This window comes from Ovis aries, chromosome 3 (genome assembly GCF_016772045.2).
Source record: "Ovis aries strain OAR_USU_Benz2616 breed Rambouillet chromosome 3, ARS-UI_Ramb_v3.0, whole genome shotgun sequence".
Classification (NCBI taxonomy): Eukaryota; Metazoa; Chordata; class Mammalia; order Artiodactyla; family Bovidae; genus Ovis; species Ovis aries.
In genome coordinates this window covers 189,112,185-189,126,816 of record NC_056056.1, presented here as the reverse complement: position 1 = coordinate 189,126,816, position 14,632 = coordinate 189,112,185, and the positions used below count along the sequence as shown (strand labels likewise).

The 14,632-nt window shown below is 40.5% G+C and overlaps 1 protein-coding gene across 2 annotated transcripts in view; it reads right to left on the bottom strand.

Annotated features, from left to right (window-relative positions):
• The window catches only part of ITPR2 (inositol 1,4,5-trisphosphate receptor type 2), a 604,865-nt gene that overhangs the window by 63,327 nt on the left and 526,906 nt on the right, over nucleotides 1-14,632 (bottom strand). For both annotated transcript variants that reach the window (XM_004006770.5, XM_060413298.1), the window contains exon 55: nucleotides 4,580-4,740. In XM_004006770.5, the coding sequence (XP_004006819.2) occupies nucleotides 4,580-4,740 (161 nt within the window). The remainder of the gene's footprint in view (nucleotides 1-4,579; nucleotides 4,741-14,632) is intronic.

Here is a 14,632-nt window from a genome sequence, read left to right as displayed (position 1 = left end):
GAACAAATATGAGGAACTTCCTTATTTTGTTTTGCATAAATCCTTGAGGGTAAAACCTATGTCCATCATGAAGAAATGAAAACTTCTTCTAAAGTTCTATTGATAAACAAGCATTTAAATCAAACTGGTAAATGTATCTAATTTTAAAGACCACAAATTGAAGTGGTAGGAAAATGGAAGATTTCCTACCAAGCTGTTAAGAGTGATTACCTTTGACCTGGAGGAAGAGAAAAATACAGTCTTTGAAATGAGCTACAGACACGTGTTGACTTGCCATGAGCTCCAAAATCTTCTCTCTCTTGGTGGATCAAGATTAGGAGGGCATAATCTCCATGGAGCTTGAAGTAACAATTTTCCAAACTGGGTTTGTCAGCTACAGATTTTCAGGTTTTCCAAAAGGGCTATTTCAGTAAATGAACACTCTTAAGAGTCAAATGACTTTTTGTTTCCATCCTTCCTAAGCTTAATATCAGTCTTCCTTCTCCCGACCATTAAAATTCAGGACCAGTGCCTGTTCTCTTGGATGTGGTCTGCTTGGATGAGAATGAGACATTTCATGCTTGAATAAGCTTGTGGTTCTCCTCCCTCTTGTCCTGCTTCTTGAGAGAGGAGAGAATGGATAGACACACGGAAATCTAAGTCTTAAACATTCAAGAACAAGAGCCTGGCAAAATGGTGATTTTAATATGAAGGCTAAAGATGGGTCAACAGTTTCTTGGCAGTTACCGGGGATTTCCTTACCCAAGATCCAAAGGCTTGGACCTGTCTCTTCTTTGCAACAACTGATGCTGTGAACTCTGACACTGAAAATGCTCATCTCTAGGCTTCTGACACACTCCACTTCCTGGTGTTTCTTCTACCCTTTTTATTGTCTCCTTTTTCTCCTTATTTTATTTGTCTTCTTCCTTCTTCCTCAAGATGAGATCCCCCAGGTGTTGCCTCTGGCTTTCTCTTCTCCTCTCTTTATATTTCTCCTTTCTCCTGCCACTCGCTAACCTGATGGTGCCAGCTGTCTTTCCATGTGGATGATCCCAGGGAAAACTGTCAATTACTGAGTACCCAACCATAAGCAAGACACTTTTTACACATCATCTCACTGATCTCACACCCATTTTCTGCCTCTCAGGTGAGGAGGCAGAGTCTCAGGGAGGTTCAAAGACTCACCCAAGATACCAAGACCACACAGCAGATCCGTGCTAGAGTCAGGGGGTGAGTCCAGATCCTTCTGGCTCTAAGACGCCTACTGTTGTCACTGTACCATCTCTCCCAATGACTCAGGCTCCTGTCTTGTTTCAAAATCAACAAGTCTTCTTCTCTGACTCGTTTCTCCGCCTCATAGAGACTTTCTGAAACCCATTCGCTACCTTTCTCCCAGTGACCAGGCTCACAGCGTCAGGTGTCCCTGGCTCAGCTCTCAGCCTTTCACCTGCTCCTCCACGGCCCCCTCCTAATCCTGTCCACTGCCAAGTACCACCTCTCACTTCGTCTTTCCCTTCCCCAAACCAGCCCACGCACCTCTGCCTGAACACTCTACTGGGCCATATTATTCCCTTAGGTAAAAACCTCTGTGGCTTCCCTTTGCTGAAAGAAAATAATGACCAAAACGTATACCTCTTACTCAAAAGTCCAGTTGACTTTTTGGGTCATAACTTGCAGGTCATAACTTGCAGAACTTCCTTAGAAGTAAACCATGTGCTGGTGAAACCAGGCAAGTAACTATCCCCCGAGTGTTTGAATGTCCCATTTTGAGGCTTTTCTTTAGGCTGCTCCCTCTTATGGGAACTCACTCTTAATCCAGCAGACACTCCTCATCTGTACAAACTCTACCCTGTCTCATGTATTACACATACATGTAGACACACACACATGCACACCCCTCAAATGCCGCCTTCCACCACCTTCCAGTTAGTTATCACTCTACATCGTTAAGCCTTCAGACCTTTCTCTTTTCCACTCTTAGGGAACTTGGTTTGTTGTACTTTAGGTTTATTATTCACCTCCTCTTCTTCAGTTCAGTCAGTTCAGCCGCTCATTCGTGTCTGACTCTTTGCGACCCCATGAATCACAGCACGCCAGGCCTCCCTGTCCATCACCAACTCCCGGAGTTCACCCAGACTCATGTCCATCGAGTCAGTGATGCCATCCAGCCATCTCATCCTCTGTCATCCCCTTCTCCTCCTGCCCCCAATCCCTCCCAGCATCAGAGTCTTTTCCAATGAGTCAACTCTTTGTATGAGGTGGCCAAAGTACTGGAGTTTCAGGTTTAGCATCATTCCTTCCAAAGAACACCCAGGGAAGCTCTAAATTCTTTGGCTTTAAGAAAAGGAATGTTTCAGACTTCAGTGTATTCTCCAAAATCTTTAGTCCAAAGGACATAATAGATGACTGATAAATATATATTAATTAAATGTACCTCAAACTTTGAAAAAATACAGCAGTGTGAGGTCACATTGTATTTACTTACTTTTCTAAATTAAAAAAAAAAAAAAACTGGCCACACCTCAAGGCATATGGGATCATAGTTCTCCAACCAGGGATGGAACCCACAAGCCCGGCATTAGGAGCATGCAGTTTTAACCGCTGGAGCAATAGGCAAGTCCCGAGGTCACATGTTAAATGAATGCTTACATGATTTTCCCCTGGTAAGCAGAAACAAAATGTTTCACAGAAACAGTCTCTGAGCATCTTGAGATCAAGAATAAATGATGACTGTGAGTGTCTATTCTCAAAATGATAACCTGCTTCCTAATTTAGAAGGAAGAGAGGGTAGATAAGGCTACACAGAAAAAAAAGAAACAATATTAGGTTCTGCCCACTGTCATATAAAAATGGAGAGAAAATAACTTACAGTAGGATGCATGTCCATAATAAAATAGGATGGAAAATGCTGAATTAAAAAAACTCAGTTTACACGGAGCTCTCCTGTGACACATAGATATTGTCAGGTAAGGTTAAACAGTGCAATGTTAAGATGTTGGTAACTTAGTAAGATGTTAGCCTCTGAACATGTTCTTTGGTTGTTCATTATATTGTAGCTTATGCCTTCCTAAGTGGATATAAGCTCCCAGAGGGGAAGATACAGACCAGTTGTTACCTGGCTCTCCTGACACTCTGGTGTTTAAAATGTTATCCTTGGGATGGGGCTTCCCAGGTGGCGCTAGTGGTAAGGAATCCACCTGCCAATGCAGCAGATCCAAGAGATGAGGATTCGATACTTGGCTCAGGAAGATCCCCTGGAGGAGGGCATGGCAACCCACTCCAGTATTCCTCCCTAGAGAATCCCATGGACAGAGGGGCCTGGCGGGCTACAGTCTATAGGGTCACAAGGAGTCGAACACGATTGAAGTGACTGAGCATACACACATTCTTGGGACTCAGCATTAAAGAGGGTCTTGGCTCTTTGAAGGCGTCATTCTCAAATAATTAACACAACTTTGGAGGATGGTTTTTGAGGCAAAATCCAATATATGGCCACATTTATTGTAAGAATACAAGAATTTATATCAGATGCAAAGATTTGTCATTATTCAGTTACTAAGTCATGTCTGACTCTTTGTGACCTCATGGACTTGCAGAGAAGACCAGGCTTCCCTGTCCTTCACTATCTCCCAGAGTCTGCTCAAACTCATGTCCATCAAGTCGGTGATGCCATCCAACCGTCTCATCCTCTGTCATCCCCTTCTCCTCCTGCCTTCAATCTTTCCCAGCATCAGGGGCTTTTCCAATGAGTCAGCTCTTTGCCTTAGGTGGCCAAAGTACTGGAGCTTCAGCTTCAGCATCAGATGCAATGGTACTCACTAACTCAATGGACAGTGGGTTTGAGCAAACTCTGGGAGATGGTGAAGGACAGTGAAGCCTGCTGTGCTGCAGTCTATGGTCGCAAAGAGTTGGACATGACTTGGCGACTGAACAACAAAATGCATATCATGGATACAGGAAAGTTGCAACTCTGACTTCTCTTTAAGCCAGTTCATGTTAATTTTCTATGAAACAGAAGAAACTTTGAATTGTGGACAACCATACTCTCTATGCAATGCTACTGATCATGAGGAGGAGTCACAAGCAACTGGACACAGCAGGATCAGGGCAAATCCATCACCAACACTGGTCAATCGATCCAAAATGTATACTGACAAAAAGCCAATGCTGTCCCACTGGGGTTGAACATTATCCCCTCCCCAAACACTCTTTAATTGCTTAAATGCTTGATTTCTGAAATTCAAGGCATTTCTTTAAGTATGAATCATGTGCCAGTGTGAAAGTTCCAGATTTGGGGAACTGAGACATTAGTGATGACAGGAAGCATGAGGTCAGACGATGACAGAAAGGACTGAATTCACTGCACAGAGAATTCTCCAGGAAATACCATCTGTACATCTGAAGCTTAGATATAGTTTGTATAACCAAGACGGCCACTAAGATTCAGCCAGGACAGGGGTTCTTCAGTGATTGACAGTCCTATTTAAAAGTTAACAAAACGACTGCTAGAACCTTTGCATTCTGGAAGAAAGGTAGGGTAGGGAATTGGAAGCATATAGAATGCAGTATAGTCATAGATCCAAACCCTCCCTTCACTCACCACAATCATCTGAGCCACGTAACTTTCAGGTCCGGTATATTCAGTTGGGTCTTTCACCTTCACCAGGACTAGGAAGTACAAATAATGCCACATATTGTGTTCTGACTTGATGTGTTCCTCAAAAGACACTGTTTTATTATCAAACTTGTCCCTCTCGAGTCCTGCAAAAAAACCATGAGAGACAATGTGTGTAACGTGTCATTTAATCAGCACTCACTTTTGGCATAAAAACATAATCATTATTGTGAAGAAACATTTTCTGAAAGAGCGTGACAATTTAAAATGTTACGATTAAAAACAACGCAGTACCTCCAGAAAAAATGCGAGAGTTTTTCATTTCTTCCCAACTAACATTATCCCCTGTGGATCCTGGGAAAAGTGGAGTCCTATTATAGATGCAAAATTTGCAGACAATTTAAAACGTAACCAAATAAAAATTGTCAAATTATAATAAATTGGACCTCAAGTCTAAGAAAAAGAAGTCAAAATGATTGTGCAAGAAAAAGCATGCTTGCTAATAATCGGGGCAGGAAAAAAAATGCCATTTTATCCAGGAACTTGGGTAAAAAGAGAAAAAAAGGCAGCTAACAGTCATCTCTTTTCAAAACCACTTGTAATCAGTGAAGGGCAAAAGAATGTCCACAGAGATCTGTGCTCCGAATGCAATAAGGATTCACAGGCTTGTCCCACCCTTAGACTACTGTGCTCCAGGCATTCTGGGGAGGGGAAGGTCTGATCAATTTCCAGGGAATATTTTTTTAGCTTCTGGAAGAACACTGAGGAGAGGATCTGGGTAGTAAGATGCTTTTCTCTCAAAGGTTGAAGGGGAGATGAAACGAAATGAATGGAGATGAAGAAAAACATCTATGGAAAAATGAATTAGGCTGCCAAGTAAAATGGGATGTTGGGATTCAGTCTGGTTTTGCAGTTCGGATACTGGAGAAGAAATCTGGAAATTGAATTCCAAAACTGGCTACTTTCTTCCTAAACATATTTTTTTTTTTTAAAGTCATCTGGCCCTTTAGGCATGAAGAAGACCCTTTAAACAATAAGATACAAAGTACATAAATCAAAAAAAGTCTGTCCCCAATGAAGGTGTGACCTTTTAAATTATATTACTGGATATTTTTACGGGAAATACCATAAAATTTAGCTGGCTGATGGTCATGCCTCGTCTTACTTGACCTATCGTCAGCTTAGCATGCTTCAAATAAAAATCCAATCCTCTCCCCAAAACGAGCTCCACCCACGTCCTCTTTTCATTCCAGTCTTTCAGTTTTCAAGCCAAAAGTCTGGAGTCATCCTTGAATCCTCTGTCTCACATGCCACATCCAATTCATGTTGAAATTCATTTGGTACTTTTACAATTTGCCCCACCTTCACCTTCCTCTGCTGGGTCCACAAATCTGTTCTCTACTAGGCTCATGAATACCATTTTTTCTAGATTCCATATATATGCTGTAACTATACAATACCTGTTTTTCTCTTTCTGGCTTACTTCACTCTATAAGAGGTTCTAGGTTCATCCACCTCACTACAACTGACTCAAATTCATTCCTTTTTATGGCTGAATAATATTCCATTGTATACATGTACCACAACTTCTTTATCCTTTCATCTGTTGATGGACATCTAGGTTGCTTCCATGTCCTGGTTATTGTAAATATTGCTGCAATTGCTGTACACTGGGGTACAAGTATATTTTAGAATCATGGTTTTCTCATGGTATATGCCCAGGAGTGGGATTTTTGGGTCATATGTCAGATTTCTTCCTAGCTTTTTAAGGAATCCCCATACTCTTTTCCATAATGGCTGTATCAGTTTACATCCCCACCAACAGTACAGGAGGGTTCCCTTTTCTCCACATCCTCTCCAGCAATTATTGTTTGTAGATTTTCTGGTGATGGCCATTCTGACTGGTATGAAGTGATACCTCATTGTAGTTTTGATCTGCATTTCTCTAATAATTGAGAAAGTAGCTCTGACATATATACACTGTGTGTGTGTGGGGGGGTGGGGGTGGGGGTTAGTGGCTCAGTCTTGTCTGATTCTTTGCGGCCCCATGGACTGTAGCTCACCATGGAATTCTTAAAGCAAGAATGCTGGAGTGGGCTGCCATTCCGGACCCAGGGATTGAACCCAGGTCTTCTGAATTGTGGGCAGATTCTTCACCATCTGAGCCACCAGGGAAGCCCATATATACACTATCGTATATAAAATAGATAGTGGCAAATTACTAAATAACATAGAGAGCCCAACCTGGAGCCCTGTGATGACCTAGAGGGGTGGGGTGAAGGGAGTGAGAGGGATATATATAATTTATGACTGATTCACATTGTTGAATGGCAGAAACCAACACAAAATTGTAAAGCAATTTTCTACCAATTAAAATACTTTTAAAAAATTAAAAAAAAAAGAAATTATTTTGGCTGTATCTTCAACATATACCCAGGATCTGATCACCTCTCACCACCTCCAAGGCTACCACTCTGGTTCAAGCCATTATTGTCACTCATCTGGTTTACCCAAATAACCCCCAGGCCTCCTTGCTTCCATGTTTCCTCTCTAAGGCCTGTTCTCAGCACAGCAGCCAGAGCGGCCCTTTAAAAACCTGAGTAGGATAGTGTCTCTCCTCTGTTTTAAACCGTGCAGTGGTTCCTCATCTCCTCAGAAAAAAGGTCAACATTCTTACAATAGCCCATGAGTAGGGTTGCCAGGGAAAATATAGGATCCAGTTAAGCTCAAAAATTGAAAAAATAATGAATAATTGTTGAGTTTAAATATATCCCATGCAATAGCAGCTTGCTAAACCCTATGTGATGTGGCCCTCCAGCCTTTCTAATCTTATCTCCCATCTCCTCTCCCTGGCTAACTCTCCCCAGCCACCAAGGGCTTCTCGGCTCTTCCTGGCACCCAGATCCCTGCCTCAGGGCCTTTGAACTGTTTCTTCTCCCTACAGCTCTCTTCTCTCTGATATCTCTTGGACTAACTCACTTGCCTGCTAGTTTTTCTCAAACCTCACTTTCTTAATGTGGCTTAATTTGATTGTTTTATTCAGTCTGTCCCTCCCTTTCTACTGATACTTTTGATCACGCTTTCCTTTGTCTTACAGTGTTTTTCATCTCCAAACAGACTGAAAATAGCTGTATCAAAGGTGTTCAATTAAACTGCACCACAAGTCTCAGGTATATAGGTAAAAATTATTGTGCAAGAAAAATCCAGCCTGCTAATTAGCACAAAAGAAAGGCATAATGTTTTATCTGGGAACTTAGATATGAGCTTATTATGTTGATTATTTACTGCATGTCCATGGGTAGATATATGTGTCTCTTTTCTTCAACAATGGTCCCTGTAGTTTAGAACATTGCCTGGCACGTAGTCAGCACTGAATAAAATATTAATTGAGTGAATTAAGAGTATATCACTAAGAACAAAACAGAATTGAAGAGATGCAGGAAAGAGTGGAATATAAGCAGAAAGCAATGAAGCAGGAGAAGTTGTAAACTGGCAGAAATCAGGAGGCAGAGCCGCAGGTAGAGAGAGGGAATTAGAATGGCCCTAGAAAAGAGAGAAAGGGGGAAGCCGAGAAAAGAGTTGGGTAATAGCGTACGGTGGGGCTGCGGGTCTTGCTAAATTAAAGCACCTGGCTCTCCATGATGGCTCTTTTGCTTACTGCATTTGTTATCTTAAATTGCTCATGTAGTCTTTCAATAAATGCTCATTATTTTAAGAAAAAAAAAAGGAATATGTCACTAGGATTCATATAATCCTAGGATGTTTCACTAGGATGCATATAATCAAAAACAAATAATAGCAGTATTGATGACATGGATAAATTGGAACCCTCCTATACTTCAAAAATAGTTTAGCAGTTTCTCAAAACTTGAACACAGAGTTACCATGTTACCAGCAATTCCACTCTTAGAAAAAAATGTATGTCCACACAAAAGCATATACATGAGTGTCTGTAGCAGCATTATTCATAATAGCTAAAAAGTAGAAACCCAAATGTTCATCAACCAATAAAAAGATAAACAAAGTATGGTGTATCCGTACAACGGATATTTTTCTGCAATAAGAAAGTACTGGTGCATGCTAATATGAACCTTGAAAACATACTAAGTGAAAGAAGCAAGTCACAGATGACCACATATGATACAATTCCATTTATACGAAATGCTTAGGACAGGCAAATCTATAGTGACAGAACGTAGATCAGTGGTGGCCTTGGGCTGAGGAGGATGGTCAGTTTGATGGGAAGGAAGGGAGCAGTGATGGCCAAAGGGTAGGAGGTTTCTTTAGAGGGCAATGAAGATGTTCTAAAATTATGATGATACATGTACACCCGTGGCTGATTCATGTCAATGTATGGCAAAAACTACCACAATACTGTAAAGTAATAAATAATTAACAAATAAAATTATGATGCTAGATATACAACTCTGAACATACTAAACCCACTGAAAATATATACTTTAAATCAGTCTATCATAAGGTTATGTAAATTATATCTCAACAGAGCCATTACAGAAAAATGGAGAAAATTTTAAAGTAGCTTTCTCCTAGAATCCAATTCAAACAATTACCTACCTACGTACCTGTTGCAAGGTACATAGATCTATAAAGATAAAAAGATAATGTCTACCATCAATCAATCCATAATAGGGTAAAGGAAACAGACAAATTGTATTATATTCTAAGTGGTATAAACTATCAAAGAAATATAAAGGAGGGCAAAACAAGTTCTGACCAGATACATTTTAAAAGGTTTCAACAAGGCATAAACTTTTAAACGTCTGACCTATGAAACATGACCTTGGCAAGTAGAGAAGAGATGATCAGTAAGAAAGGGTACTTAATTTTTACTGAGCACCTATTTATGCTGAGAACTATAAAGATGTTTAAATATGCTATAATAACAACAATAATCAATCTGACCTTTCAGCATGTGAAGAAAGAGATTCAGAGGGATTTCATTGATTGCTCATGTTAATATCTCTACTTAGTGGAAAAGTCAGCCAATATTTAAATAAAAATATTCCTGACTCCAAATCTCTGTTCTTTTGCCTCTGGGCAGAGGAAATAGCACAGCAAAAATTGAGATGAAAGCAAATGCCCTATTTGGGGAACTGTCAATTCTTCTGGTATGGTCAGGAGGGAACGCTCGGACATGAAGATGAAACGGTACATTTGGCACAAACCCTGAAAAGTTTTACACACAAAGCTAAGGAGTCTGCACTTTATTCTGAAGGCTTCTGAGTGGAGCCTAGCATACTGGGTGCTGCGCTTTAAGTAATTTCTGCTGACAGGATTTAGAGGAAGACTGTGAGAGAAAAGGAGAGGGTGGGAGTCCAGGGGGCCGGGGCACGGGAGGAGGCTTGTAACGGAGGGACACTGGTTGTCTTTCATCATCATTAGACCTTACTCTCTAAGCAGCATAGTCCACTCGTGTGGTTTCAACCAGCATCACGCTGATGATTTCTCAATCTTTCTTCCCAGTACCGACCTTTCTTCTCAACTTTAGATTTTATTTCCCGCTGCCTCCTGAATAACTTTACAGGCATGTCAAACTCAACTAATCAAAGATTTATGTTTCTAGCCCTTCTTCTCTTCTGCTAACAAAGTCCCTGTCCACCAAACCTGATGCTGCCCTCAGACTCAGGGACTAACTATCCACTCTGCACACGTCCTGTGGCCGCCCTGACTTTCTCACTCTTCTCCAAACACACCAAATCCTTTGAAAACCCTATGCCTCTATCTAGTCTCTTTCCCACTTTATAGGCATTCCTTCTCCAAGAGCCAGCTCAACCCCTGGCACCATTCTCACTCCCTTGGTTGATCCTTTCAGTGTCTTTCTGCAAAAACTTGTCTGTTTCTATTGATTCCTTAGGCTCTACTACTTTATTGTCTGATTTATTTTTTGTATTACCGGCAGCTGGCATAGCAACTGGAAAACATTCAACTAAAGTTGACAGAATAATTGAATATATGAATAAGAGATTGAAGAGGACTCACAAATGAAAACTGAAGAGGGCTTGATGTCCAATTAGAGGTATAGATTTAGTAGGAATGAAGGATGACTGACTTTTCTGACTTGGTGAGCGAGTTTAAGGTAATACCAACAAATCAAGAGGAAAACAATAGAAGGAAGAGATTTTAAAGGGAGGATATGTTTGATATGGGATGGGTTCCACTTAAGATGCCTATAGAAAAATTAATGCTGGGATACCAGGTAGGAAGCTGGGAACTCCAAAAAAGCATTCAAGACGTAACTCTACTAGTTCAAGGATAAATGACATAAAACAACAATGAAAGCCAGAGCACTGGATGAGATGACTAAAAAAGAAAGAAAGGATGGGTAAGCAGAGTTCTATGTGCCCAATACAAACTTTTCCGGAACAATGAGAAGACTACACTTATGCTGTGTTTCACACCCAGGACGACTAAGGTAAGGGCACATATCCACTCAGCAGCCAGGCATTCCTATTCCTCTTCTCTGCTCTATTTTTCTCCTAGTCCTTGTCATCATTTGACACTGTATGTGTGTTAGAAAATAAGCTCCATGATGACAGTGCTTTTTGTCTGGTTTTGTTCACTGCAAGATCCTACTATACTGTGGATATAAGTATTGAACAAATAGGTGAATGAATGACTTTCATGCATAAGTTTAGAGAAAAGAGAATAAAACAGTGCATAACATATAAGAGAATAAAATCACGCATAAGGTATAGAGGAGGAATTAACATACCAAGAGAAGAACACAGATGCTTTCCTCACCAAATAACTTTATTTCCTATTTAAGCATCTAGAAAGATCTTTAATTCCAGGAATCTGACTCTTCTTATGATAGGAATTCTGACCTTTCTCCGTTTTGTTATTCTGTTGCACTTCAGCCTCTAGTAATTCAAAATTAATAGTTAATGTGGACAACAGAGCCAAACTGTTTCCATGCTTACTGCTTCAGCTCTGTCATGTGTTCATCACCACCCTATCATGACTGCCTTCTGGATCCCTAGCAATTGTTTTCTGAATCATAACTGATACGCCTGGTCATGTCTTTAACGCTTAGAAGTCCCATCTGCTCTCATTGCCTGTCACAGTACCTACCTCTTCTGCAAACGCTACTATGAGTATCCTTGGAATACTCCTAGAGCCAATTCCTACTGGGGAGAATCCCTTATTTGATACCATATTCCCCTCTGGATCACAATTTAATACCAGACTGTTCCAAGAACCATTTCTAGATTAAACACAACTATTTTATAGCCTGCTAATACAACTCCCAAATATCTCATGTTTAAATCACTCTTGAAGATATGTTATTATAATATATATGGTATATATTTGGGCTTCCCTGATAGCTCAGTTGGTAAAGAATCTGCCTGCAATGCAGGAGACCTCGGTTTGATTCCTGGGTTGGGAAGATCCCCTGGAGAAGGGAACGGCTGCCCACCCCAGTATTCTGGCCTGGAGAATGCCATGGACTGTATAGTTCATGGGGTCACAAAGAGTCGGACATGACTGAGCCACTTTCACTTTCAGTGGTATATATTAGATCTTATATGTAATAAGCGATCCCAGGAATGAATGCATATCTACATATACGTGATCACAGCACTTTATACATATTTCTGCCTTTTGAGGGCAGAGGATAAAGAACCCTTAAGTTACTGAGGTCACAGGGATTAGGAGCTATAGGAACTTGGAAACGCTTTTCAATATTTAAGTCTCTAATTTATTTTAAATGTTCATATTAAATTTGTTCTACTTTACAAAACAGTTGTTCCAGTATAAAAAAAATACTATTTAAATTTGCTGTTTGGTTAACTTACCTAAATGGCCTCTCAAATATTTGAATAAATATGAAGTTTCTGAAAAATACACTACATTGATCTAATACTTCTTGATCTGTGTGTGTGTTAGTTGCTCAGTTGTGCTCGACTCTGCGACCCCATGGACAGCAGCCGGCCAGGCTCCTCTGTCCATGGAATTCTCTAGGCAAGAATACTGGAGTGGGTTGCCAGTTCCTTTCTCCAGGGGATCTTCCCAATCCAAGGATTGAACCTGGGTCTCCCACACTGCAGGAGGATTCTTTACCATTTGAGCCAGGGAAGCCAATACTTTTTGATATCTCACACTATATATCCCTGTGAATATGTGTATGCCACAGAAACTATAACCTATATGTAACAAAATTTGGAATAACGTGGAATTAGTGAAATTAAGGTTTTTGTCTACAGTATAGAGTAATTTAGGATTTACTTGCTTTATTTTCCTTTATAAACAATAAGCCACATAAGTATAGAGACAACGTTAATTTGGAGGTGACTAATTGGATAGTCATTCATTAAGCAAATATTTATGAATAATCTCCAATACATACTGAATTGGCCAAAAAGGTCATTTGGAGTTTTCCATTACATCTTACAGAAAAACTCGAAAGACCTTTTTAGCCAACCCAATAACTGGAAGCATAAAAATGGGTAAGATGTAGATGTTGATCTCCTAAAGAAGAGAAGTTACCATGTATTGAAAGCCTACTTTCAGCTAAGCACTGAGTTAGGGATTTTTATATACAAGATTTCATTTATAGCCACCACAACCCCAAAACATGGCAGCATATTCTTCACTTTCAAGGTGAAAGAAGGCTTGGCTAAGATCACAAAGCCAGGATGGGGAACCAGTGTAGACCCACATATATCTGACTGTAAAGTTCATTTACTTTCTATAATATGGCAATGTATAGTATCCAACAGAGGAGATAAGACTACGGAAAATGTGTACAGTACCCTAGAGCTAATCATGATTGAAAAATTTAGGAGCAAATGTGTCTGCTTCAGATTAGTAAGACCAGAGAATGCTGAACTCATGCAATAACGATTTTAGATCTAGGTCTCAGAGAGAGGGCGGTCGTTCAACAGCCTAGGAGTTTGGGCATTCTAAACAGAAACACCATAACTGAGAACAGAAGAAAGAGTTAAAGATGAGTAACACGTTGAACCAGACCTTGAGCTATAAATGGGAGAACAGTGGAAGGAAAGACAGGCAAAAAAAAGAAGAGGCCCAATTGCAGGGCATCCTACATGCCAGGAAAATCAGCGTTTTTGAGTTACAGTCTGTACAATGCTATTGATGGTCTTTTGAATAAGGAAATGATGAGCTCAATGTGGAAAATTTTGTCTGGCAGCACTGAATAGGTCATTTGGGGGTATGAGCCAGGGTAAGCCTGAAAAACCAAGGTGTGGCTGTGGGAATATGTGGAAGGAAGTGAGTGAGATTGTGAAAACAGATTCATTAGCACGTGGTAAGTAGTGCATCTGGAAGAGGAAAAAGGAGATGCTTAGAATGATGCAGAAGCTGCCAGCCCAGTAGGTTGTCATCAATTGCAATATGGAAGTCAGGATAAGCTGCTGGGTTAGAGGAGGGAGATAGAGAGGCATGATGTACGGGTTCACAGACATGGTAAAATTGGCTGCCAGGAAGTCATACCTTTTAAAATGTCAATCAACTGTGGAAAACAAAGGATGAAAGTTTGGAGAGAGTCTGGAGCCTTGGCTACATATTTGGCAATAAACTGCATAGAGCTGTGTTAAAGAGGTCGGCAGAGGGAAGACACAAGGAGTCAATGATAAAATCATGGGCTCTGAGAAAGTCTGAGCCCTTGTGATGGACCCAGAGAATGTGCAACCTGAGCTAGAAGAAAAGGTCAGCAGGAAATTCATGTTGAGGTTTGAGACAAACATTTCCATTTGGGGAAGAAGCTTAATGTGATATTTTAAGGAATTTATAGGTTACAAGCTTTTTGATAACTTTGAAAAGCCAGAGAGGAGTTTGATATTGAAGGGAAAGCTCAGAGGAGCAGGAACGGGGGTGAAGTGATGTACTTATTTGCTGTTCATGCTTTTTCTTGTTAGAATAGGGGAGACAGGATCATGCCTTAGGATGAGGTTCACATTGTACTGACAGCCCATGTTTCAGAGGCAGGGTTCTGACACAACAGTCATTGTGATTGTGAAGAAAAAGGCTTTGAGGAAGCAGGGTAAAGGCAAGACC